The 26,686-nt window shown below is 35.8% G+C and overlaps 1 protein-coding gene across 4 annotated transcripts in view; it reads right to left on the bottom strand.

The window, feature by feature from the left end:
- Positions 1 to 1,669: 1,669 nt before the first annotated feature.
- The window catches only part of ATP11A (ATPase phospholipid transporting 11A), a 139,025-nt gene continuing 114,008 nt past the window's right edge, over positions 1,670 to 26,686 (bottom strand). For 2 of the 4 annotated variants that reach the window (XM_026055417.1, XM_026055409.1), the window contains 6 exons: positions 25,118 to 25,245; positions 23,158 to 23,293; positions 16,188 to 16,253; positions 15,800 to 15,903; positions 13,601 to 13,766; positions 1,670 to 6,537 (listed from right to left, as the gene is read on the bottom strand). In XM_026055417.1, the coding sequence (XP_025911202.1) occupies positions 6,280 to 6,537; positions 13,601 to 13,766; positions 15,800 to 15,903; positions 16,188 to 16,253; positions 23,158 to 23,293; positions 25,118 to 25,245 (858 nt within the window). In that variant the 3' untranslated portion in view covers positions 1,670 to 6,279. Of the gene's footprint in view, positions 6,538 to 8,967; positions 9,084 to 13,600; positions 13,767 to 15,799; positions 15,904 to 16,187; positions 16,254 to 23,157; positions 23,294 to 25,117; positions 25,246 to 26,686 lie in introns of all 4 variants that reach the window. The other 2 variants (XM_026055427.1, XM_026055436.1) reach the window with 2 other exon arrangements.

The raw sequence follows: 26,686 nt of genomic DNA, 5'->3' as shown, positions 1-26,686 counted from the left end.
CAGTTTATAATTATCTTAAAAGCAAGCTACTTAACATTTCATAGAAGAATACTCCTGCTGCTTGGTTGGAAACATTTTCTGAAATAAAAGACCAGCTACTACTTGATGGTCTTGAATGGACCCAGACTTTTTTTCCCCTTCTTTTCTAAACCTCAGAGCTTATTACCTTATTTGATTGGATTAGCTTTCAGATTTGTCTTTGGTTTTGATGTTAACATTTCAGTGTCAAGTATCTTTACAAAATACATTTAAAATCTTAAGGTAAGTGATGATGAGCTTTTTGAACAGCTATTAACATTGCTTTTCTTATTAGGAGCAGGAAGCATATTCTGTTTTTCATGCATTAAATAAGGAGACTGGATGTTAACAGTTCTTCCTGATATAATCTGAATAGTGAATCTGTGAACCTAGCAGGACACTGCCTCATATATATTTTTAAAAGCATGATGCACCGTGATTTTTGTACTGAAATGAATAACAGAGAACAGCAGCAAGCCTTTTGGTAGTTTAGAATTGAATACTACTCCTATTTGTCTCCTTTAAATGGAAAATAAAATAAATAGTTACTAAGAGTCACCACTATTACCTTATTGCAGACTCATCAATTAAAGAAGATAGTTTCAGAATTAATCACACACTGGAATTTTCAGATAAACACATCAAAACATATATGGGGGACTATTAAGTGTCTGATAAACTGTCCTACATAATGAAATGAATTAATGGCTATACTTGTTCTCATCCCTGTGCTATCATTTAACAGCGTAAATGAAGCCCTTGAATGGCCATTATTTTTGCATTAGCATTTGAATGAAATAAAAATGAAAGGACCTATAAATAAATGTAAAGGAAACACACAACAACAAGGCTTTATTCAAATGATCAATTATTCTTTTTAACTTCCTGTAGAGTATCAGCTGAGGAAATCAGAATATGTGGAAAACAAAAACATAAAATTTTAGTCTGTCTCCAAACTATCTTACTTCATATTAGAATTAACTTCACTGAAGATTTTATAGAACAGTATTGCATATCTTGAAGAAATAAAATTGTATCTCATTCTAGAATATGAGAAAATTTTCTTCAATTAATTCTACAATGTAACTTACTAAAAGACCATAATTTAAAGATCTAAAGGCAAACATACAGTATTCAGTTCAGAATTAATACAATTTAGAAATCACTGGTTTTCTATCAGTGATTTTTTCCTTTAAATAAGTAAACATATTTTACATGCAAAACGGAAACTTGTCTATTTATGAGATAATCTGCTCCTCTTCTAGCGTGTTCTTCCTGAAATTGTAATTATTCTATAGCCTTTCATATGCATCATCACTTTCTTTTCTCAAAACCAGTTTCTATTTAATATTTTTATCTAATTGCAATTTGTGCATTTTTTCTTCATTTCATAAATAAAGGGAAAAACATCCACTTTAATCTTCCTTTTACAAACAATCTTCTCCAGAAGTTCTTTCAATAGAAAACCAAAATTCCTTGACTAACAAAAAGCAGATAGGTACAATGTGCTTGGATTATTTGGATGAAAAGTTCATATAAATTCAAAACCATTACTCTAAAATCTGTATTTTAGGAACTGAGAAAACAACAGCTATATAGCAGTACTCAAAACCATTGAATTTTAAATACAGAAAAAAGGTGCCTACACATTCTATGTAGCCTCAGAGAGAAAGAAGGAGCTACCAACCTAATGCTCTTAATTGCTCTGTGGAAGCTCTCTAGGAGAGCTTCAGTTTGACTATGTGAATATGCTGTATAGTCTCTCCCAGTTTCAAAAATACAGAAAGTCCTATAATATTGTACCACCAAAAGAAAGAAAGAAAATGATGGTATTTCTGTGCTATCAGTTCATTTTGTAAGCATCTGTGAACATTGCTACCAACTCAGATGGTAAAGCCCACTGTTTTTGCCTTTTAATTCAGTTTCTTTAAATTGCCAAAATTGCAAGAGAAAGGAGAAATAGCTCAGGACCTCAGAATCATAAGGAAATATGGATCTTCTTATGCATAGCTTATAATTTTGTTAAAGAGGTGAAGTTTAGCACTAATCCAATCTGTGCGGGAGGAATGAAGCTCTCCTAGACTGGTACCAGTTTGTATTTACTTTAAAACAACACCAAAAGGTTCTCATTTCAGCCTTCTTTGATTTTTCCCTTTTGTTAGCTAGCTTTTTAGCTGGTTATGTATACTCTGAAAATAAATGTGACTACAAGCATATTCAGGAACAGAATCAAACACTCATTTGATTTTCTATTATCTACTTATATTTTATTACAGGTTAATAAGAAATCATCTGATATTCATACTTAAATTATTTTAATTACTCATGAACAAACTTAAACCAGTCTTGAATTTTTAAATTTATTGCAAGCAGATTCATATCTCCTGCTTATATATTCTACATAAAGATCCAAAATGTGACTGAATATAAACAAGTTACATATGGTTATCTACAGAAATGAAAGTTAAAAATAGCACTGAAAAGAAACTTTACAGTAGTGCATTCACACACTGACTCTTCAATCAAATAAATGAAGTGGTATAGGATAATTTAAACACAAGATTCGAAGTCTGATTTATTTTCAAATAAATGCACCTATAATTGTTCAATTAAAAATATATGTCAGTATTTGGTGCTGATGACTGCAGACATCTTTAATGTTTAATGCACAGATAACTACCCCCAACCCCCCAAAAGCACTTCTGCAGATTCTACTTTACATTAGATCATGGAAGGACATTTAAAATGTAATGTATACATACCACAGAATTTGTGTCAGAGACAACACATATTAAAATTCTGTGTATTTTCATAAGGTAAAAACAAATTAAAGCTATATAGACTGATTTTTAGATTATTCTGCAAAGTAGAATCACATACTTTTTCACTTCCGTAATACTTTCGCAAATGTCCATTAAAGCTTGTTTTAACAGAGACAGTAGCATGAGCACAATGATCCCACTGGCTTCCAAAAGAAAAGTAGTGCAGTTGCTTAATTAAGCTATTTTTTCCTCTTATATTTGCAAGCCAGTTGGGTCAAGACAAACAGGCTAACGCAAGCAATAAAGTAAACTGTACGCTTTTATATTAAGTGGCTGAACAAACAATATTAATTATTGTACACCATGAAACAAAAAAGATCTAAGTCTTTTGCCACAAGCCACTGCAGCAATACATGAGCTTCAGTGGCTGAAAAGCTTGAAATACCTTCTAAGTTTTCACATGTTTGATTAGTGCTTACCAGTTTCAAGACATTTATAGAAGCAGTTATGGAGACATTATGCTGTTAAAGCTGCAACAATTTAAACAAGGCAAGTTAGGAAGATATATAGATTTTTGTACTTTTCCCCTTTAATTCTTTTTTTAATATATAAAAACCTGTCTCCTTTCAGTGTCCCATCTATAATAAAACTTTCTAATTCATTTTGATTTACTTTTTCATCTTCACATTGTCTGATCCATTTACAATGAAACTCCAAGTTAACACCTGCTGCAGTGGACTAGGTTTGCATTGCAATAGTAAGACAGACTGAAGCAAAGATGCATCAAGTGAAACTGAGTTGTTATATGCCTTTTCCTTTAAATGGTCTATTTTAACAAACAAACAGTACCAACTTTTAAAGGTAAAAGTATTGCTAAATCAAAGCAGAAACTTCCACTTAAATTCTAACATCCCTCCCCTTCCACAGAATGACATGTTTAACTAAAATTCCCCAAGCACTTATATAGGTGCTTCAGCCTGAATAATATTTTCAATAATTTCTAAGTGTTGGGTCACAAGAAGTTTGCAATGAACTGCTTTGTTAGTAGGCAGAACAGGAATGCAGCATTTACAAAAACATTAAGCACGAATTTCCTTATTTAAGGCTAAAAGATGGAAATCAGAATAAAGTAAAAAAGCAGGAGGCTTTATAGAATAAAAAGCAGTATAGCACAGAAAGCATACCACTTTAATCACTGCTATCACAAACAACAATAAATCATGAAGACTTTGGGCGAGACTGACAGAACAATAGACCTATATTTCTAACTTAACATTCACCAAAATTTTAACATTCAGCCACAGTTCCACTGTAAGCTAAGTTTAGGTAGCCAAAACTCAAAAGTATAAAAAAAGGCTTCAAAACTTAAAAAAAAACAAAAAAAGAAAGAAAAGGAAAGAAATGGTGTGTTAACAAATGTATGTGTAAAACAGATTTATAAATAGCTACAGTATGAAAAATATTTCAGTGCAAAGGCAATTTTAAGATTTCTAAAAAATACATTACAAATAATGTTAACTACACACAAGAAATTTGTCACTGCTACTGGCATAAAATTTATACCCATATTAATTTTTTTAAAAATATATACACCAGTGTTTTATGTAGGGGACGGTTCTAACTGACCAACATTCAAGTATGCAATGGCAAATACATATATACACACCCACACTCATATACATATTTATGTATTTCAGATTGTTACTACTGTGATGACATTCTTTGAAACTGAAAAGTGCTACATATTAAATGGTAAAAATACCTTCATACCATTTTAAAGGACAATGAATGCATTTGTGGTGCTCACTGTTAGACATTTTAAAATTCTCTTCCTTTATCTTTGGTATAATAAAGATTTCACAACTCACTTTACAGTATGTCTGTTTGACCCAGGGCATATTGATAATATTTCACTCTTTTTTAATAGGAAATTCACCAGGAATATTGCAAGGAATATTTCCCAGTAAGTTGTTTTTTCTTTTATTAAAAAGTAAATTAAGTAAATTATTTTGCTTCTATTTTTTTTTTAACTCAAAAAGGGAAATAATTTTCCCTACCATCCTACTCCATTAAAAAGACAACTAACAATGTCTTGGTCAAGTCTTCCAATAAAGGCTGTAGCTCTGATTCCAGATATTTTGTTTTCATATAGAAATAAATTTTTAGCCAATGGCCTCCCAGAATTATTTAATGATTATGGTTATTTACCAGTTATAAACACCAGGTTTACTGAAATTGATTGGAATCAGATTCATCCTTCAGATATTTTTGCACCCCAAAATAAAACACTGGACTAAAGAAACAAGACAAGGATAGAGCTAGTAGTAAAATTAGTGCAAGGTAACATAAATGCAGCAGAGATAACAGACGTTCAAGTTGGCTGTCATACTTAAAATAATTCAAACAAGCTTTGTCCAACTAATTTCTATCAGAACTATGGTTCGTTAGTGAACAGCCGTGTGCCACCTAGTGGTTCAGTTGCAAAAGTCAACAGTTGTGTACTCCTTGCTTTGTAATAACCTCTGCTTAGCCAATTAGCCCCTAGTTAACCACACAATTAAAAAAAAAACAACAACAAAAAACAAAATTAAAAGGATGAATTCCAGATAGTAAAAGACTCATAGCCTTTTTTCCTTTTTTTTTTTTGTTAGAAAAGGCTTTGAAAAAAAACAAGCTTGCTTCTCACTATGCATACTTTCAAATCACCAAGACAGATAAGAAGTGGGAGCGCTGGCTAATTTTTATCTTTGACAAATTCACAAAGACATTTTAGGCAAAATGCTTACATTCAGTTTTTGAGTAGATACCAACACTGATCATATTTACCTATTTAACAGCCAACTTGACTTCATATAGTGCATATGCTACACAAGAATTATTTTGCCTATCTTTCTACAGGGGAAAATTAACTCAAAACCATACATAGCCCTGATTTGGCCACTTACAAGGAAGTGAACATTAGAGAGTGTTTCTTGAAAGCAGATTTGCACAGAGGAAACACCAGTTTGTTCTACAGAAAGAGCAAAGAAAGAAAAAGGACAGAGCAAAATCAGAAACCACACTTGTTAAATACACTTTAGGAGACTTTCATTGGAGATAACTGAGGTCATTGCTTCTGGCTGAAAATTAAAACTGTTGATCTCAAAATGTAGGTCATTGACTGAAACTATACACTTCAAGTAACAAAGAAAATGACTAAAGATGACAGAAGCAATAAATGCACAAAAGTCTTGACAGAGAATGAAGAATTTTTAGTGCTATCAGTCTCACAGTACCAGACTGTGCAGATTGTTCATTGCTCCAGTAGTTTGAAACATAGAAGAGGCCAACTGGCCTGGAAGGTTTCATACTTATAGCTCTTGATCCTGTTTGTCTGAATGCTACTTCAGACAGCAAAAGCCAAGCAGAGTTTAATATATTTCTGTGACATGTTTGTTTCCTGTTTTTGCAAAAAAGAAATAAACAAAACCAGTTTTTAAAGGCTTGAATTGGTGTTCTGTCATACAGACGTTTCCAAACCTGACCCACTGTAGCGGTAGCCTGCACTGGAACGACAATGCTTATTCGAATAGCCAAAGACAGACGGAAGTACTGAATAATCAATGCCTCTCCAGTGCGTAAACATCATTTTTTTAGAATGAGAATTAGACCTTCTTGCTGCGGAACTGCTGCAGTCACTGCTCCTATATCTTGGGCTTTTCAGACAGGCAAGAGGTGTGAACTCTGAGATGTGGCCCTGACAGTGCCTTGATGCATTCTGTTAAAAAAAAACAAATACACAGTAAATAGATAATTTCAGAGCCAGAAGTCTGAAATTGTGTCCTTCCATAGGGCTATTATACCCTTGGCATATTAATGCCTCTCACTAGATCACCACTCTGGCTATTTGTTTCAAGTGAAAGTATAATCCCTCCATGTTGTTGAGCAATCAACCACTTTCAACATAATTAATTTTACATTAAGACCTACAGAATCAGGCATAATTTTACATACAATTTCTAAAGCTGATAATGGGTTTTTTAGAGAACAGATGAAGATACAGAGGATTGTTTTCGAGGTTTTTTTTTTTTAATCAGGTTTATATAGCATTTTGCACTGATTACTGATAAATCTTTTTATCTCAGACCTTTTTCAGTCAGGAATTTTTAGGGGGAATTTTAAGAAGACAGAAAAAAAATCAACTACTTTGCCCTGTACTTCCAAAGAGAGAATTCTCTACAATCGGTTTGTGCTAATAGATGAAAGTGCCAGCAGTTTAATGCACTAATTTTGTACTTTTAAGCAAGATCTGGTTTTGGACTTGCTTAGGTTACATGTAGCATCTATACAGGCAATTTATACTACACATCGCAATACTCTCTGGGTCTAATTATCAATTAATGTTTATCTGTACTACATAGTCACCTGACATTCTGGCAGAATCAGCATCTCCACTCAGGAAATAATAGCATAGCTGCATGACAAGACTCTGGAACATGTGCACAGACTAAAAGAAAATTGGCACAGTGCTTTCCTAAATCAGGTTTATCTATTCTCCTTGCTGAATGCACATATAATTTCCAGGTACAGGGTTATGGAGGTAATGTGACAGTATTTAAGATATAAATATATTATAAGCATTATTCAAACCAATGGTATAAATCACTCTCCCTATGAATACTATATATATGAGCAATATTCTTAATCATCCACTTTCTCTTTCCCTGCTAACATCAACAAAATAGTAAAAAGGGGGAAAAAATAAATATTAATGATATATGTTTATAGAAGTTTGCCTGAGATTTAATATTACTTTTTTTTTACGCCAATCACAAGCTCAAAACACTACTCTTACATAACCAAGAGCATGCAGAAAGCCATCTTAACAACAGTTACTCTGGGAAGAGAGAGTGAGCCAACTGTACCAAACTATTCACTACCAGTGTTGCCTGGCTTCTTTGAAACACATATATAGACCAAATACCAAAATTAATATAGAAAATGCAGATAATCAGGTAACCAATTAGCAGACTTTGTTTTAGAAATGCTGGAGGGAGTTTTCAAACACTGCTTTGATACCAATTTTCCTACTCCTCCAGCTACAAAGAAAAGCAGTTTAGTTACCATAAATATCTCTAAAAACAAAATTGTAATTTTTCCACACATAAAATGGATTCCAAGACATGCTATCTTTTAATCTGCTATGCCTAACACTACTCAAGAAAGTTGGGGCTTTCTACTACTTCTCATCTAGCAGATGTTAAAAATAAATCAGAAGAACCCTTCACCTACCTTTAAGCCCTACAGGCCAGGCCATTTCCTCCCACACCAGCTCATTACATTGCATTTGTCCTCTTCACATATGGGTACTTTGCTCCTTCACTTAATTTGTTGTGCATGACTTTTGGGGGTCAAGAGAGCGTGAAGGGACTGGAGCAGATATGGCATCCAGGTGGAAATGTATTTGAGTAAAAAGTGTTAACTTTTTACTTACACTTGTTAGTGTAACCAGTGGTATGGCAAGGAGATAATGTAAAGCAGAGAACTTCATTCTCCTGCCCTAATGTTTTCAGGCTTTAGGAGCTCACCACTTATGCTTCTGTTTCAGATGTTTGGCAAGACTATCATGTTTCTCTGTTGATTCAAGGCAGCAACGCATTGATGCACTGGTCTATGCAGACCATACTATTACAGTAGATACTGTCAGATGTATAGCCCCAGTCTCCTGACACAAGGTCTTATTCACATGTAACTTGCTTCCTTTGATATTGTTATCTTCCTGTTTTACTGTCTGCATTTGGTCTATGTATGTATTCAAGAAGTTGAGATATGATGGATAAACTGCTAATGAGCAAGAATTACTTCTGACTCTATATATTCTATACCATGGTGTAATGTGAATGCGTTCTGCAATAATGGCTGCAGTTCTACAAAAGAGATGTCACACAACACCCACTGTATTAACAGGACTTTAATACAGGTACATTGACTCATGCAGATGCATTGTTTTGCGTTACACTAGTAAGTGTGTGAGACAAAGATCTTACCTGGGATACGGAATACCTCTTGCAAAAACTAGGCTCTCCAAGTAAAATATAATGATTTTATATCAATATTGGTAAAGTACAGCAAAAACTCTGGAGGAAACAGTTGATTTGTAAAAAGCACAGTTCACCAATAGAAATTAATCCAAACTGGCAACACGTACAGTACTGTTACCTAGCTTTGATCTAATTATGCCTCGGAAGCTGAAAGATTTCCTTCAAGAAGTGGCCCATCGCTGTTCGCCAGTGCATTTAGGGTTGTTTTATGTCTCATACTCTTCTGCAAGGATGAGGAAAAACACTGAGACTCTTGCTGAATACATGCGGGAAATGTGAACGAACTGTACCATTTGGTACAAATGTAACTACTGTACCAAGGTCCTATAAAGTGACAGATTTTCTGATAGATTTAAAAATAAAAGGTTATTCAGTGTAAAACAAGGTTTCTATTTCTCAATCCTGATGTTAACCCTTTGAGCCACACTGAGGATGTTTTTAATTCCATTCCAAACTTCGTTAAAAAATACTTAATTACTCCCAAAAGTATTTAAACTGTACCACAACCAGCTACTGTGGGCTGTGTGTTCTTCCCCACTGACAATGACCTGTACTGAATTAGAGAGTTCCCCTTGATTTGATAAAGCCATGTATGAGCACTGTACCTAGAGTAGTGCCCTACAGGGCACATTGGCCCAGTATTTCTTTTAAGGTGTTCTCTCCTAGCCAGCCCAGGCATTCCAAGTTAAGGAGCGGATGTCCTACTTCTCTACTCCCCACGACAACGGTATAGTGAAGGGAGTATCGCACGTGAAGGTGAGGGAGCCCAGCGGTAATGAAGGCCAACTTACAGCTTATTCATTACAACATGGTGAAAGAGGGCGGGAGAGTTGCTAAGGTAACTTCTTCCATGGGATTCAAATATTGCAACAGCAGGATCCCTTTCTTTGTTTCCCATACAAGAGGAGCCCAACACATGACAAAGGCAACAGTTTACTGGTCACTAGTTTTCTCAGAGCACTGTGCACTTGCTCAACAGAAGCTAAGCCCATTGAGGAACAGAAGAATGGCAAAACCCCAGAGAGGCTTCCCAGAGCAAAAGTGCCGCTTTGGGTTTCCCCAAGAGTGGCAAAGCGTAGAGATTTCATAACAAGGCTGATGGTCTGATCTTGTGGCTAAAGTGAAAGTGAAGTAAAAAACCATCTGTCAGAAGCCACGAGAAAAAGAAAAATGTTTCTTAAAAAGGAACAAGAACATAGAAGTTATTTACAGCTCACAGTCAAAACACCTGGTATTGCAGTTAGAAAATATTTGGGATTACTGAAGCATTGTTAATTGAAGGGACAATAAAAAACATGAAAAGAGGGTAATTTATATTTTCCACAACAAATTAATGCAGTTTGGATATAAAAAAAATCCTACTGCTTATTAGAAGTAAAGGCTGAGAGAAACCCCACAGAACCCCTGCTCTTTTCTTCCAGTTAAAAAACAAAATTCAGATTGATGCATTGAGTCAGTCACATGTATGAGACATGAGCAAGTTTTGGCCTGAATTACTCAAAGACAACAGATTCCTCCAAAGCTTTTGCAGAACCAATGTTTTAGCCCATTAAAAGCTAGCTTTTAGCCAGTCTTGTGTTTTACTTGTCAACTGTTCCAGAAGTTCTTTATAATAAAGAAGGTTTCATAGCTTACATGAATGCAGTAAGTTTAAAAATCATTGGTTAAAAGCCCATTCAAACTAATCCTAAGGAACCTGCAAGCTAGTTTTAGCCAAAATGTTCAATACTGAAAACAACTTTGTGTAGTTTCCTTGTGATTTATGCAGTTTCTGTCATTTTTATTGACTATATATTTTTGAAGGGATAAAGAGAAAGAAAATGTATTTTTTATCTTAACTAGTTAAAAAATAAGGATATAAATTCTGCAGTGGAAACCAGCAGTCTCCTACTACTCAGTCAAAAAGAGCTTTCTTATAAACTTCAGGGAAGCCAAAATTTACTAGCTTTTCTCTATTTCATTATTAAATTAAATAGTATATACTTTTGTATCTTGGGCTATTTTCTTTCTAGAAAGAATCACAGAATTTCATAAAATGGAATACAAGGAAAGCTTGGTTTGAAAATGTATGCTAGAAGTAACTTGCCAAAAAAAAGCTGCATATTCTTCCATAACAGCAGAGGAGATAGATACATCCATATATTTGAAAGATTGATTCAGTATCTTCCAGTACTACATTTTCTGTACTAAGCTAGTAACATTGGCATAATCAGTATTATCATTTCTTTTTGTGGTGAATATTCCACTTAGTCACAACATGCATTCACCTACAGATATATCAAAGATTAAAACGGGAATCTAAGATTCTTGAGGCAGAAATATTATGTTAAATTCAGTAATAGAAGTGGCAAAAATGACAGAGTAGTGATAGTGATGGATTGTGACAATGACTCATAGGTTCTTTGGGATAAATAAACAGAAGAAGGAAAAATCTATGTGAAAAGTATTCTTCTTTAAAGTATAGTTGACATGTGAATCAGAAATGGAGACAATGAGTATGGTAAATAACTTCTGATGATAAACTTTCTACTGTCCTTTGAATAAAATGGCCAAGCATGCAGAAAGGCAGAAAAAAGTCACCTTTTTTTTCCATTAGAAACTTAGACTGCTTGAAGTCTGAGAAAGCATAAAGATGGTGGACTGCTCAACAGAAAGGCACTGATGTTTAGTCTGATTTCCCCAGAAGATTGTAGGAAGTAACCGTGCACATCATTTATGATTAAAGCAAGGTAGCAGTTATTTAGACAGAGCGGATTGGAAGACAGGAGGAAACAGAGAGGAAAGAAGAAACAGAAGGGATATATCTGGTTAAAAGCCAAAGATTTTCTGCTAAATATTAAAAAAAATGAATATTGCCAGTGTTAAGCCAAAAAGTCTGCTTTACAACTGATTCATTTCCAGCACTAACATAAAATGTAAATGAGAAATGCTATAATACCTTCGCTAGGGTATTATTATTTGCATTAACCAATCCACATTCTCTCTTTAAACTTTTAAATTAAAGCATGCAGAACTACACTGAGCAACCTCTTCTACAAGTAGCACATATGCCATAAACACATCTATAAAGATATTTAAATAGAAAAATGCTACACGCCAATCAACCTGGAAATGCTATATTCTTGCCTGAAGTAGAGCATTTCATAATTCTGTATATTCAAGAAATGCAAAACAATGGCAAGTGGTTTTACTTTGCAGATACTAGAACAGAATTTTTTTTACCTTTGCCAAATAGGAAATTTTATTTTCCTTAGAAGTGAAATTCCTTTATTCCTTTCCTCTTAATGCAAAATATCTTTTCTAACAGAAATTAAAATACTAACTAATCCCAACACACAGTCACTAGTAACTCATTAATTTCAGGTGATGTGCTGAAAAGAGCAAGGGCAATAACACAAGTTTCAGATTCAATACCTTTACCATCCATACATGTTCTAACATATGTAATACATGAAAGTTTGCTGAGGCCAAAAGTACAGGCAAAACCTTCAGCTGGGGTGAGTCTGATGGCCCCAGACTAGTACTATGCTTCCCACAAAACTTGGCCTCCCTCTCAGCCTCAGCAGAGGAGGCCTGTATTTATGCAACAGTTTCTTCTGTTGCGCTGATCAGAAGAAAGGTGACAATAAATTTAAAAATACTCTTCTCATGGGGGGAGCAAGGCATATGTAATTTACTGTGACAAATATATTTGAAAATTTTTTCTAAAGATAATGCATCAAAATAGACAAAATAAATATAATTTGAAATACAAAAGAGGAAAAATGTTTAAGAGAATATAAATAAAGTTTAAATACACATTTTTGTAACAGGCATAGCATCAATATAAAACAGTTTACTAAGGAAGTATTACATTGCATAGATCACGCAATACAATTGAATGTTGGCATGAGTTTACTACATATTCCTTACCAACACACTATATATTCATCACATTTATTTTAAGCATATAAATTATACATTTTGTTCAACAATAAACACACACGCAGCTGCAGTGTTCCCCTGCTGTAGGATTGCAACTGCTTGTTCAAATCTCTACTTTAAAGTGGATTTCAGTAAAGTGACACGCTCCCTTGCTATTGGGTTTTAATTTGGACTTAGCTTATTTAGCTTAGCTAAATTAGCTTGTAGACAACTATGTTCAACTTGGACAGCAAATGCTAAAATGCCCATATTAAAGTTTCCTTAATGCAGTAGAATAATTGCAAATGTATTTTCTGGGTTTGAAAGATAATTACTTCAAATCATGGGTGTAGACAGCACCCCTGAATACTCTACAACAACAGGAACAACTCAAGGCTCTGTGCCTAGGCTGAGACAGATACCTAACTTCTGCTCCCCCTGCTTCCTATCACATACCTTAAACTATCCAGTCCATGTTCCTATTTTCTCCCTCACTCCTTCTATCTACCCACACTAAGAGCCCCATCCCCCTTGTCCTTTTTGTTTCCTTAAATCAGGAATCATGTTCAGCTGTGTATCCACCTCCCACCATCCTTATCAGCTGATTTCCCAGTGGTTGCTGGCAAGGAAGCACAGAGCTCAACCCAGGGTTTAGGTAAATGCCACCATATAAATAATAGGTAGCTTCACTCACCATACCACTTGGAAGTGGTTAGTAAATAACCAATGACATACATGGGGAACATCTGCTCTAAGCTTGTTTCTAAACCTCAGAGAAGTCTAATTATTAGAGATCTGTGGTACAAAAAATGACTGTACAACAAAAATAATTTTTACCTGGATTCTTTCTGTTGCTGTAGGACACAACTGTCTGCATAAAACCTTCTTAAGAACATCTGGAAGAAGGCTGACAGTTATGAGTAGAATTATACCCAGCCATGCAGGACCACTAGACAGCATTTGCATGAACACATAATACATCCTCTGATAATTGAGAAAAGGCCTAGTGGGAAAAGATTAAATAGAAATTCAGTACACAAGAGAAAGGCTGGCAATGTTAAATATAAATATTACAACAGTCATGAAATGCAGCAGGTTCAAATTCTCAGTTTGTGCAAGTTCATCCATCCCAGTTTTCTCAAAGTGAGACACTCACTGATTAGAGGGAACTGTCCTCCTCCTGTCTTCCAGGGTGCAGGGAAATATCATGCTATTCTTCCCCCCAAGCTGCCTCTCTCTTGCAAAGATAAACAAAGTTACATTCTTACCCTGTGTATATGCTCTTCCACCTACTCCTTATCTTGCCCCAGACATTTTCTGTATTTCTTCTCACAGCCTCCTAGCCATTACTTCCTTCCTCTCTTTCTCATTGCACGCTTTCTTGCATGGTTCCTCAGAGCAAGGCTTGTCAACCATACCCTTCTTCATACTTCTCATTCCTCAAGCACCACCAAGCATCTCTGATGGCTTTGTGTTAAGCTCCCCAAACGATTCACCACATTTTTGTCTTCCCCTACTCTCACTGCTTTCACTTGCATGCCTTCACTTGCATGTTTCCCTGTATCTCGATGGCAGTTTTACAGTCATTAAAATGTCTTTGCTGCTTTCACTAATGAAGGTTTAAGGTATATGACAGTCATTTATATTTACAGTAATTGGAACTAGAGGCCATGCTTACTGAGAACAAAGATCAATGGACAGTTTGTAGCAATACTGCAGTGTAAAGCCCTACTGCCAGTAATTAAATACTGTATTAGAAATCTCTTTAAATGGAAGACAGAACCCCCAAATACATAAGAATTGTTAAAATAGCCCAAATATTTCCATACTGGTATAACCATATTTCAGCTCATTTCCAAAATTTGATAGAAGTTCTTGCATTCTAAGAAGTAAGCAAGTTAAAATACATTGCTGCATGTAAATAGAGATATCTCTAATACACAGCAGGACTGACAGTTTCAGGAAAAATATCACTTCTGCAAACTGTTGTCATTCTGATGCTGAAGAAACTGAGACCTGATTTTGTTGAAAAGAAGATAGGCTACTGAATATCCAAGAGTTGGCAGTTGGTTACTCATTTGGAAAGAAATCATTGTAATTCAAATCCTCACTCCAAATTAAATGGCACCTCAGTCGTCATGCAACAAGTAGCCGCTGTTTTATCTTGGGTCCGTCAACATGTTTGTTTATGCATACAAAGTAGAACAAGCTCCAGCAGCAGAGATTAAAAGAGAGGACCGTGTACCTAGGAACTCTCTACAGGTGAGAGACATGAATTCAAGTTCCAGATGGCAATCAGGCATAATAAGAACTTGAACCTGTGTTTCACTTAATCTCCTCCCAACAATTTCAGTTTCAAGTACCTGGAATTCTTTTAAATAAAAAAAGGTTTTAACATTTTTTAATCAGCTATGGGCAGGAGTTATACTGCTTCTTAAAAAGCTTATTTTCTTACCAGCAGTAGGACAAGTAGGTGCTCAGACATTTAGGGTCAATCTACTTGACTAAACAAAAGAGGGCAAGGAATGACCTCAAAATACATGGCCCCTGGTCATCCACACAGCTTCATTGTTAATTCACTCCCAGGCTCTAGTTTAGACTGTTACAACGATCCCCCCCTCAAGACAAACACACTGAGTGGCTAGCCCCAGGCAGCACAGATTTGACCTACTCTGTGACATTTTGCCTCAGATAGATAGCCTTGGCCACTTGAACCAATCCTTGGTCTTTTTTTATTTATTTATAGTATTGTGATAGCTTTAGTGGCAGTCTGAGGTCTGATATTCTTCTTCTCATAGTCTTCTCTAAGAATATTTTTAGCAGTCTATTTTCTAAGAATATTTTTCAGTGAAAGAAGAGCTGAGCATTCTGTAATCAGCATTACTGATGTGTTTAAAATGTGATTGCTATTGGAAGTTCTGTAATATATAAAAGCTAAACTGAACTCTGTTTGGGGGAACAAAAGTGAACTATCTAACAACTCTATTTAGGTTTCTGAAATAACATTTGCAATGCAATTTATAGTTGAGTTCATACCAAATAATTCCTCCCCAGAGCAGAGAAAAGATAATGTAGAATAGCAGTGATCCCCAGATCATGAAGTGATTTATCCATGTCCAATATTGTGTATCTAGTGCAAGCTGAAAAAACAACACATTTGTTATTACTATCAAGAAGCAACAGAATACTTAGTAGGAGTGAACTAAAACTACACCCTTCGAAAAAGGTAAGGATTCTACACAGAATTAGTTGACAAAAAAGCTTTTCAATTTTGAGTAAAGTTAAGAAGGCACAGATGGCAAAACTTGTAAATTAAACTAATAACCTCAAAAGGATGGTTGTAGAGAGAAGTTGATATTACTAAGCAGCCATGAGAAAACAAGCTCCAAGAAAGTTTCAATGGAAAAAATATAGCACACCTTACCTTCAATGTAACTGTGAATACAAGCACAGTAAACACCAATGTTCCAAAGGTCCAGTTTCCAAACATCTATAAAAGATGGTTATAGGTTATATCTTATACTGTAATATCAGTTATAGGCTATATTTTACACTGTATCATGAACTGACTAGAAACAAACACTTAAAGCTCATGTATTGCCTTGTATCGTGAACTGACACTAAGCAACAACACTGAATTCTTGTATGTTCTATCATGCTCTTGTGTGTACACGCTTTGGACTACATACAGTAAAAACACACCATCAATGAGCTTAACCCAAAGTTCATAGGTATATTTCTTTATAAAAACAAAGTGTAGCACAGTTAATGAGTTACTGAGATTTCCAAATGAACTGCAGTAATTTCATGAGTCTTCTTGACCACCATCTTTTCTCTGATCTCACTTCTCTGCTGTCCTTGGAGTCTCACAGTTTCTTGGAGGTTCAACAGTGTGTTATATAGAGCACTAACAGTACAAGTAAGAATGTGATAACCATCAAAGCCATATTAAGTATATAGATGTTCTATATAACAGTTTAAGATACAACACCTCTGAATTGTAGTTAATTTTCTCCCCACCTGCATAATGAAATAAAAACACTTCAGCTTTTCAAGTGGTCAGAAATGATCATTTGTGATGATGGAGGGAAGTACTGGTGGTGACTATGGTCGCAGAGGATTGCTTGGTCTGCAGTAACTATGAGATGACCAAGTTCAGGGTCCAGAGAAATGTTAGGAACATCAGCAGCTGAGCTGGACGCTATGTTTTAGGAAAATAGATTGTTTTATTCAGGAAATTGCAGCCATGAAACAGAAGAGTGCCCAAGAGAGCTGAACGATTTTTAAAGAGAGAAATGCTGAGATCTCAGGAACCCTGTTCTGCAGGAGGATGTGGAATTTCAGCAGAAGACACCATTGGCTAAGCAGGAAGTTTCTCAATGAACAAAAAGGCAAAAAAGAACCATACAACAGATGGAAACAAGGGTAGGCAACAAAAGAATAGTATAAAAGCACTGCCTGTGCACAAAGGAAGAAAATCACGAAGGCCAAAGCCTAGCTGGAACTAAGATTAGAGCGGTGTTGAGGGTAACAGAAAGGGTATCTACAGATATCCTAGTTTAAAAGGGAAAATGTGGGTCCATTGATGGAATAGTGAGGCAACCTAGTGAAAGATGATAAAGAAAATGCTGAAGTATTGAACACTTTGCATATGAGTCTTCAAGGGCAAAGCCTGCTCCCTGCATACAGCAGCACAGTTTGGGAAGAAGAGGAACACCCAACAGTGGGGGAGCAACAGGTTAGGGATCACTTAGAATCTGGACACATTCATGTCCATAGGGCTGAATGGAATTCACCCAAGTGTGCTGGTCCAGGTGACTGCCAGGCTGCTATCTGTTATTTGTGAAAAATCAAGGTGATCGGGGAGGTCCCTGAAGACTGGAAAAAGGCCAAAAGCCTCACCTTTAAGAAAAAAGGGAAGGAGGAAGACTTGGGGAAATGCATGCCAGTCACCCTCATCTTGATCCCTGGAAATATCATATCTTGTTAGAATCCATTTCCATACATATTAAGGACAAAAAGATAATCAGGAATAGTCTACATGGATTTACCAAGGGCAAATCACATCTGATCAACTTGATTGCCTTCTACGACAAAATGACTGGCCATGTAGTTGACATGAGAGCAGTGGATGTAATCTATTTTGATTTTAGTAAGGCTTTTGGTGGTGTCTCCCACAGCATTTTTCATTTGGAAGATAAGGAAGCAGGGGCTGGACAAACAGACTACTAGGTGAGTTCAAAACTGGCTGGACCACTGTACTCAAAAGTGTAGTGATCAATGACCTGATCTTTCATTGGCTGCAACTAACCAGTGAACTACATCAGGGATTGATACTGCGACTGGTATTGTTCAATATCTCCATCAGAGACTGGGAGGATGACACACAGAGCATCATGAGCAAATTGGCAGATGATACAGAACTGGAGGAAAAGGCTGACATAATGAATGGCAGAGCCTCAATCCAGAGGGACCTCCATTAACTTGAGAAGTGGGCCAACAGAAATCTTATGAGGTTCAGTAAGGAAAAGTGCAAAGTTCTACATGTAGGGAGGAATAACCTCATGTATTGGAACTGCCTGGCTGAGTAGTGGCCCTGCTGAAAAGGAAGTTGCAATGGGATTACAGTGGACTCCAGATTGAATACAAGCCTACAGTATGTTCTCACTGTAAATAAGGCAAACTGCAAACTTGGCTACATTAGTAGTACTTAGTCACTGGATCAAGAGAGTTTATTATTCCCCTCTACTCAGCAATGGTGAGGCTGAACCTGGACGTGAAAAAATTGAGAAGGATCAAGTGGAAGGCTACCAAGATGGTTAGGGATCTATAGCTCTCCTAAGAAGAGAGGGTTGAAAGAGTTGATTTACTTAGACTGTTAAGACTTACTTAGTCTGTTAAGAGTTAAGGAACAACCTAAATAGCTGTCCACAACTATTTGAAAAACATTTACAAGGATGATGTAGTCAAACTCTTCTTGGTAATAAGTGGTAGATGACACAAGGGCCCATGGCCACAAATTGCATGTTAGGAGGTTTAGGTTGCAAATTAGGAAAAAAAAATCAGTATGAGAGTAATGAAACACTGGAAGAGGCTGCCCAGAGAGGTCATGGAATCCCTGTCCTTGGAGGTTTTCAAGACTCAACCAAAGCCATGGTTGACCTGATCTACTGTTGGCAACAATCCTGCTTCTAGCACGAGGCTGAAGTAGATGAATTCCAGAGGTCCCTTCCAACCAACATTTCTATGACTCTGCTAAAAGCTTCACTTGTTACCCAGGGAGACTAAAGTCCCATAATCAGTAGAGAAAACAGATTTGTGCAAATCCAGTCACAGAGTCACATGGGAGTGACTTATCAATTTGAAAGGATGACATCATTCAGTAACATTTCTAGGCACGATAGCACTGGTAATTCTCAGTGTTGCTGCTGACAGTTTCTCCCAGTATCACTACCAATGCTGATTCTATTGATGCTTCTGTGACAGGAACACCTGTCTATCATTCATTTTACATATGTCAGCAGTTGAGAGATGGCAGCTTTTGATCCCTACTTTCAGCTACCAGTAAAACATATTCTTTCCTGTTCTTCAATGCTGTTCAGCCTCCAGTTCTTTATCTCATTTTTATTAACATTCTAAAAAATATTATCTGTAAATATTTACTGTCTTTATAGTTTCAGTTATTAGGCCATCTGAATTAACATTTTATGCTGTTTTTCATACTCCTGACAAGGCTACTTTTGTTAGCTTTTCTATAAACAAGTTTCTCTAGATATGCCAAATGCAATAATTCTTCAACACCTCCAGTAAGAGTGCAAAGCTGCAAGACTTTCAACACAGACTTCCACAGCATTCTTATAGTCAAATTGGTGATATTTTTTTAGGGTATGTGGACTACAAGGCGAATGGAAAATTGGCTGGACTGCCAGGCAGAGATGTATATGATCACATCACAGAGATGTGATTGCAGTATGAAGTCCAACTAGTGGCTGGTAACTAGTGATGTTCTTTCAGAGCTGATACTAGGGCCAATACTGTTTAATGTCTCTATTAACAACCTGAACAATGTAACGTGAAACACCTTCAACAAGTTTGTGGATGATATCAAATTGTGGGGAAGTATTTGATGTGCTTGAGAGCAGGGGTGCTATACAGAGGAACCTCAACAACTTGGTGTCATGGGCTGACAGGAACTTGCCTTCAGCAAAGGCAAATGTGAGATCCTGCATTTGGAACAAAAAAAACTGATGCACGAGTACAGGCTGGGGCCTACTGGCTGGAAAGTAGCTTTGCAGAAAAGGACCTGGGAGTCCTGGTGGACAACAAGTTTGATGTGAGCCAGCAACACGCTCTTGCAGCAAAGGCGGCCAACCTTATAAAGTATTGGCAAGGGTGTAGCCAGCAGGTCAAGGGAAGTGATTCTTCCCCTCTATTCAGCACTCACAAGGCCACATTCTGGAGAACTTTGTTCAGTTTTGGGCTCCCAAGTACAAGAAAGACATTGACATATGGCAGCAAGTCCAGTGGAGGGCCATCAAGACAGCTGGTCAGGGAGCTGGAGCACATGACGTGAAGCTTAGGGAACTGGGCTTGTTCAGCCTTGAGAATGGAAGGCTAAGGGGGGATCTTGTTGCTGTCTTCAACTATCTGATACTGATAAGACAGAACCAGACTCTTCTCAGAGATGCACAGTATCAAGATGAGAGGCAACAGATACAAGTAGCGACAAGAAAAATTCTGGTTAGGTATTAGGACTTCCCTCTCCTTCTGTGACTGTATTCATTGTATTCTGTGTTCCTACCCATCGTTCCTCTTGTCTATCTACCTTTCTGCTCTTTTGTATTTCCCATTCTGTTACTCATTTTAACTTAATTTCTCCTACCTTTCTCTGAACCCAACTTAATTATATTTAAACCACTGTGCATCAAATGTTAAAATCAAAAATCACAGATGAAGTATGTTTTATTACATGGGTAAACTAAGATGACATTTACAATCTGCAATCACTTCTACAATGCTTTCTTTTCCTCTTACCTTCCTTATGTAGTTGGTTTCTGACTATATTTTTACAACATCAACTATGATGTCATAGCCAAACTGTAACACTGTGCACAAAGCATTATCACAAATTAGTAAAAATTAATAATAGACAAATCTTTGTCATCTTAGTTTTGTTTACCAGGAAATGAGTGAAGCAGGCATTTATGAAGTAAATTTCAGTGATTAAAAATACACTTTTCCAGTATTCTAGTAACACCACTCTATAGAGTTCAAACAGTTTCAACCAAATTTCTAAGTACTGAAAAATACACTGGGGGGCTTATGTTTGGAAGTGAGCTGAATGATATGTAAATTCTAGTCTGACACAGGAGGTAATCCACGTAAAAGACATTCACTTTGTTCAATTTTTACCAGTTTTGCAAAAATGGTGATTAGTTCACTTCTGGAGGGAAAGAAGATTTACAAATTTTTGATTCAGCACCCATTTTAAAAATTTGGAACATAACTTGGATCATCTTGTACCATTTATGGTATTAGTGTTGCCCTCAACCCTTTTATCCCTTTCCCTGTCTTTTACCTTCTGCCTGTTGCATAACACATTGTTGCAGTAAACTTTTCAGATGAAATCTTTCACTGACTTTTTCCAGACATAAGCATAATTTAAACACTTGAAAATAAATACCAACACCAACTAACATTCATGTATGTACGTATGAACGGATGTATGTATCTCTGACTATTCCTGAACACTAACTTTCAAGTCTTTAAAATTGCAACTGAATATTTGTATTTTTTATATACATTTATACATTTTTACATACACACACGTGCATGCTGAATGGTACTGAATTTTCTACACCACTCTGACCCTCAAGGGCATCTGAATCTCTCACCAAGCAAAGCACCTTATCATCCAATAATAACATGGGTACCTAGTTCTAGAAATACAAGTGTGGGAATTAGGCAGTAGTGTGTTTTTAGAACTTCATCAAGAATTTAATTTAATATATGCAACAAGTGTGCTAAAGTTTTTAAAAAGGAACCTAGTTAGAATATTTGCAGTATTAACCATTTACATTTTTTGTACAGATATGAAAAGACTAATTTTCAGGACTACAAATATGAACTGACGCAGAGTTTTCAGTATCTAACAGAGAACATCACTGTCAGAACAGAGAAGATCATGTATCAGAAGAAGTACTGCAATGTACAGTTATGTCTAAAGGAAAGTAATTCAATCCTTAGAAAATTAACTTTCTAACATGGTCTCACACAATAAAAGTCCATTTCACTGATGAATGTCACAAAGATGTCATTTAAAGATATTTGAATACTGCTTTTCTAGAAAATGTATACTTATACTTTACATGTAAGTAACAAAATTATGCAAAGTTTGCTTTCTCTCTCACTTTGTGGGTCTTTTCTAAAGCCTTTGAAGCATTTTATAGCATAAATTATAATACATTTTCTACAGCAGAGATAGGAACAAACTACAGGCCACGGAGAAGCATAGAACAATAATAAAATGCAAGGAAGCAAAAACCTACCTATTTTTGAAAGTTCTTGGTGGTTTAATATTTCTCATATACCTTAACATACCTTATACCCTATATAAGTTCTTTATATTTTAAGAACTTATAGAGTAGCAATAAAGAACATTTTTATTAATAAGTTAAGTAATATTTTTAAATAGCTGTAGGAAATATTTAACTGTTCTTTAATTAACAGTTTAATTAAAGAACAGTGAAAGATGAAATGGATATCATGACAAATCCACAGTAGTCTTACCATGTGAGTGTTGGTTGTCATTAGCTGAGGATAGGAAGAGAAGCAAGTAGCAAAAAGAAAAAAAGCACACAAATAAAATAGACCAAAATATCAATGGGTAAAATAAATAAAATGCAAAGGTCCTTAAAATTTGCATTCATGTGACTGCAAAGCAAGTAGAGATAGAATATTTTAAGCTGCTATATGTAAAAATATTTAAAATATTATAAAAGCCTGTTATATTTAAGTTCTTGTGTGATCACTCATAACTACTGTACCTTTTCTGAATACATAGTTAATAAGTTAATCAGATATTCATCAGATGCATGTTAAGCACAAAACAGAAATGTTACCATGTAAATTCTGAAGGAATACTTGAAATATATGATATACATTTATCTTAAGTTGTATCTAGTCCCATGCCACTATTTGCTGATATACAGAATTCCTATTACATAATTCAGATTTGCTAAACAGATAACCCATCTATCTCACCATAACTTATAAAACAGTTGTCATCTGTGCTGGAAATCTTGAAAAAAACAATTAAACTGTGTTCACATTGACTGAACACTTGACGTTTAAAAAATTATATTTCATCGAGTCTGATCAAATCCAACACTAACCTGTCCATTGCTGGTTACAGTTGTGTCTTCAAACAAGAAGTAGGCACCAAAGAAAAATACCACAGCATCAAACACTCCTAGGAATGTCCAATAGATAAATGCACGCCAGCGCAACAAAGCATTCTTGGCAACATCTCTGTGTTAAACAAGATATATGCATTCATATTAGCACATTTAAAGGAGTCCAGACAAATGGGACCAGTCAAACTATTTTGTGAGGGAAACAGAATTAAGAGACCACATATGGGATAACTTCACATTTCCACATGACAACTCTCTACCACTTCACAACCAAACCTTTCCTGGTTAGCTCCTCTTTATTTTTTAATTTAATTTTTACTGAACCCTTTTAACTGTTGCCTGTAGTTCTGCTTATTCCAACTGTATAGTTAATTCTTCTCCTGTGCTGCACCAATTTACATTTCAATCTTTTTACAGAAGGTATCTCGTTTACAGTACCTGCTGTGCAGCTGATGATCCAGTATAAATTGTAAATAAAAACACTAGAGGTCTCTAGAGACTCCACTTTATTTCCCATGAGGTACTTTTGTACAAAATATTGGAACAAAACAATTAATTTTATGTGAAACATGAATAACCAGGAATTTGCAGCTCAGTTGAACCTTTAAGTCAAAATGCATTTCTTGAATGTTTTCACACAAAAAAATACATGGATTGATCAACAGTAGAACTGATCACTAAATCATTAACATACATTTTCTTATTACAGAAAAATTTAAATAGTACAAATTTAGTTCTTGCACACAGAAAAAGTATACATAAACGTATCATTTACCATAAAACATGTCAGAACAGATCACAACACAGTTAAATGAAAACACAGAATTACCAAAATATCACATAGTAGCTGGAAACATTTACCATCAACCAAGACTTTCACCCATATATCCTTTAAAAATTGTGTCTCATGACCATCTGATGTCATTTTTCACTGTAAATTACCCAATGAGATTAGCAATATTCTTCTAAAATGGTGCAAAGCCATATATGGCTAACATTAGCTTCATCTGGCCTAGAACAACTGCACTATTGCTTGAGACAGCTCAGCAGCAGACTGTTAGACATACTAAGTTTTCAAAAACCAAAATGAAAGATCTTCTGAATTACAATTTCTAAGCCGAAAATATTTAAAATATAGAAGAGAATAAAAGTGAGGGGTTTTGGTTTCAACAGTAGTATCCTGTATTCCTCTTAGAATGACATCCTATTCAGTTACGAGATAAATAGGTAAAGGCATATCACTTTAATCATTACCTTTTGCGCATCTACTATTACCACTTCCAAAAAATGTTTTCCCTTCAATTATCTACTATGATCACTCTCTAAAATGTACTGGTTTTGCAGCTACAAGAATCAAAACTGGGCACTGTTGCTAATTTAGATGGCCACATGCAGATTATTGGCAGGGACAGTATTTCAAGTGGCTAAGAGAAGTAAACTAAAACAGCCATAGCTTTAATGCCCTGCAAATGAGTCAACAATATGCAGAGGACAATGTTGGACACCCTGCAGAAAATATCCTATCACATGTCTACTCTAACACTCAGTTCCTCTTTCTTTCAAAATAAAAAAATATATATGGAAGAAATGGTATGTTTTCTCTTTATAAAAAACTTCTATTTCCCCTGGCTGAAGGAAATAAATAGCTCTAAAATAAATCATATTTTCAATTTGTAGGACAGTAATTTGTATTATGCTCTCATTCACTAAAGCAGCAATTGAACAGCGTGGATTGCAGTATTTAAATATACATGTTAAAATACATGTGCATCTACAGTACTTTATGTACAATGCATGTGGTCTTCAAACCTTCCATGGCAGTATATCTGATGTTGTTCTTTTGTACCTTGTGATATAGAAATCCTGAGTACTTTGGTTTAACAGAGCCAGATTCCGCCACTGAACAGTCAAACTTTACAAGGTAATGTCTTAACTTTACCTGTATAGGAAAGGCTCTCTCTTGAGTGTGTCTGCACTGACATGTTGTTCCATTAGACTGTACAAGAGGATAGGAAGGGAAGTGAAGCTGATATTGTACAGTGTTAGATACGCAGTATCATATAAAGGCTGTAGATAGAAAAGAATTAAATTAGCTAGTTACAATTTTAAAGCACAATCCACTGCATTACGCTTGATTTAAAATCAATGAGTCAACTTGTTCAGAATCACAAAAGTATATCCCTCCACCATGGAAGCAAATATCCCTGAACAGCTGCTTGCTGATGTAAGACGCAACTCCACACTTGTACCCAATTCATCTGGAGGACAAAAATTAATAGTCTGGTCCACATATTGGCCCCTCCTATGGTTTCAACCAAGACCAACTCTAAACTACCCAAACTGAACAACTGAAGGTTCCTGTAGAGACAGAAAATCCTCTCATACATCCACCCCCAATTTATCTCCTCCTTGTCTATACAACATGGAGGCATGCAGGGAGGGAAGGAGAGCGTTCCAGAGGTTCCTCAGCTGTAGGTGATTGAAATGAGCCGTGCATAAAAACAGCCGAAAATGTCTGTTTCTTCTTTTCTTCGTACCACTTTTCCATGTGTGTACCATCACTGTAACTAGTACCCATAAATTTATTATATCACCTCATAAAGAGGGCTGTTATTTCCCAAAACCTGTTTGGTGATCATTTATGCCTTAAAAATTGCTGTCAGCCCCCCCTTTTGATTCAGAATTATACTTTTCACTTAAAAGAATAGGAACTTTTACAACCAAATTTTCATCAACAGATACTTTATTAACTAAATCCAAACAATGTCTCATAAAAACCTACAAAGCTTTCAGTGAACGGCTGACAAAAAACCCCAGTTCTGTCATTTTTAATCTTCCTGGAGCTTTATTTTGAGAAATTCCACAAATTCAAAGAAATTATACTATTTTCTTCCAGTAGAAATTTAAATAATCTTTTGTCTATGTTCAGTCATTCCTTCATTTGTTTTTCACCCCCTCATTCAGGGAGAAAGGAGAGGTAGACTTTTCTGCACAGATTAGACAATAGAAAGCAGAGGGGAGAAAGGCAAATAAAAAATTAGAAAAAACACTGCATCTTCTCCTAAAAGATGGTACTTTTTGGTAAGAGTAGTTCCCCTTTCCCTTATCTGTGTTTATCTTTCCTTTTCAATTAACTGAATGATGCTCTTTGTCTAACATTTGCAAGTCATTCCTGCACAGCCCCAGAGAAGACTCACTGATTCCTCCATTTTCATTCTTAATTCTAAAAATGAACAGCTGGTTCAAATATTTATTTTTCAGGATTGCCTCTCTCCATGCTGAATGAGGTCAAACCTAATGAAGTCCACATTTCTGAGGGAAATTTCACTTTCACAGAATCACAGAATCGCTGAGATTGGAAGGGACCTCAGGAGAAGATCATCTAGTTCAACACCCCTGCTCAAGCAGGGTCACCTAGAGCACATTGTACAGGATGGCGTCCAGGCGCGTTTTGAATATCTCCAGAGAAGGAGACTCCACAACCTCTCTGGGCAACCTGTTCCAGTGC

This window comes from Apteryx rowi, unplaced genomic scaffold (assembly GCF_003343035.1).
Source record: "Apteryx rowi isolate R43461 unplaced genomic scaffold, aptRow1 scaffold_123, whole genome shotgun sequence".
In the NCBI taxonomy this organism is placed as follows: Eukaryota; Metazoa; Chordata; class Aves; order Apterygiformes; family Apterygidae; genus Apteryx; species Apteryx rowi.
This window is presented reverse-complemented; position numbering and strand designations above follow the sequence as displayed.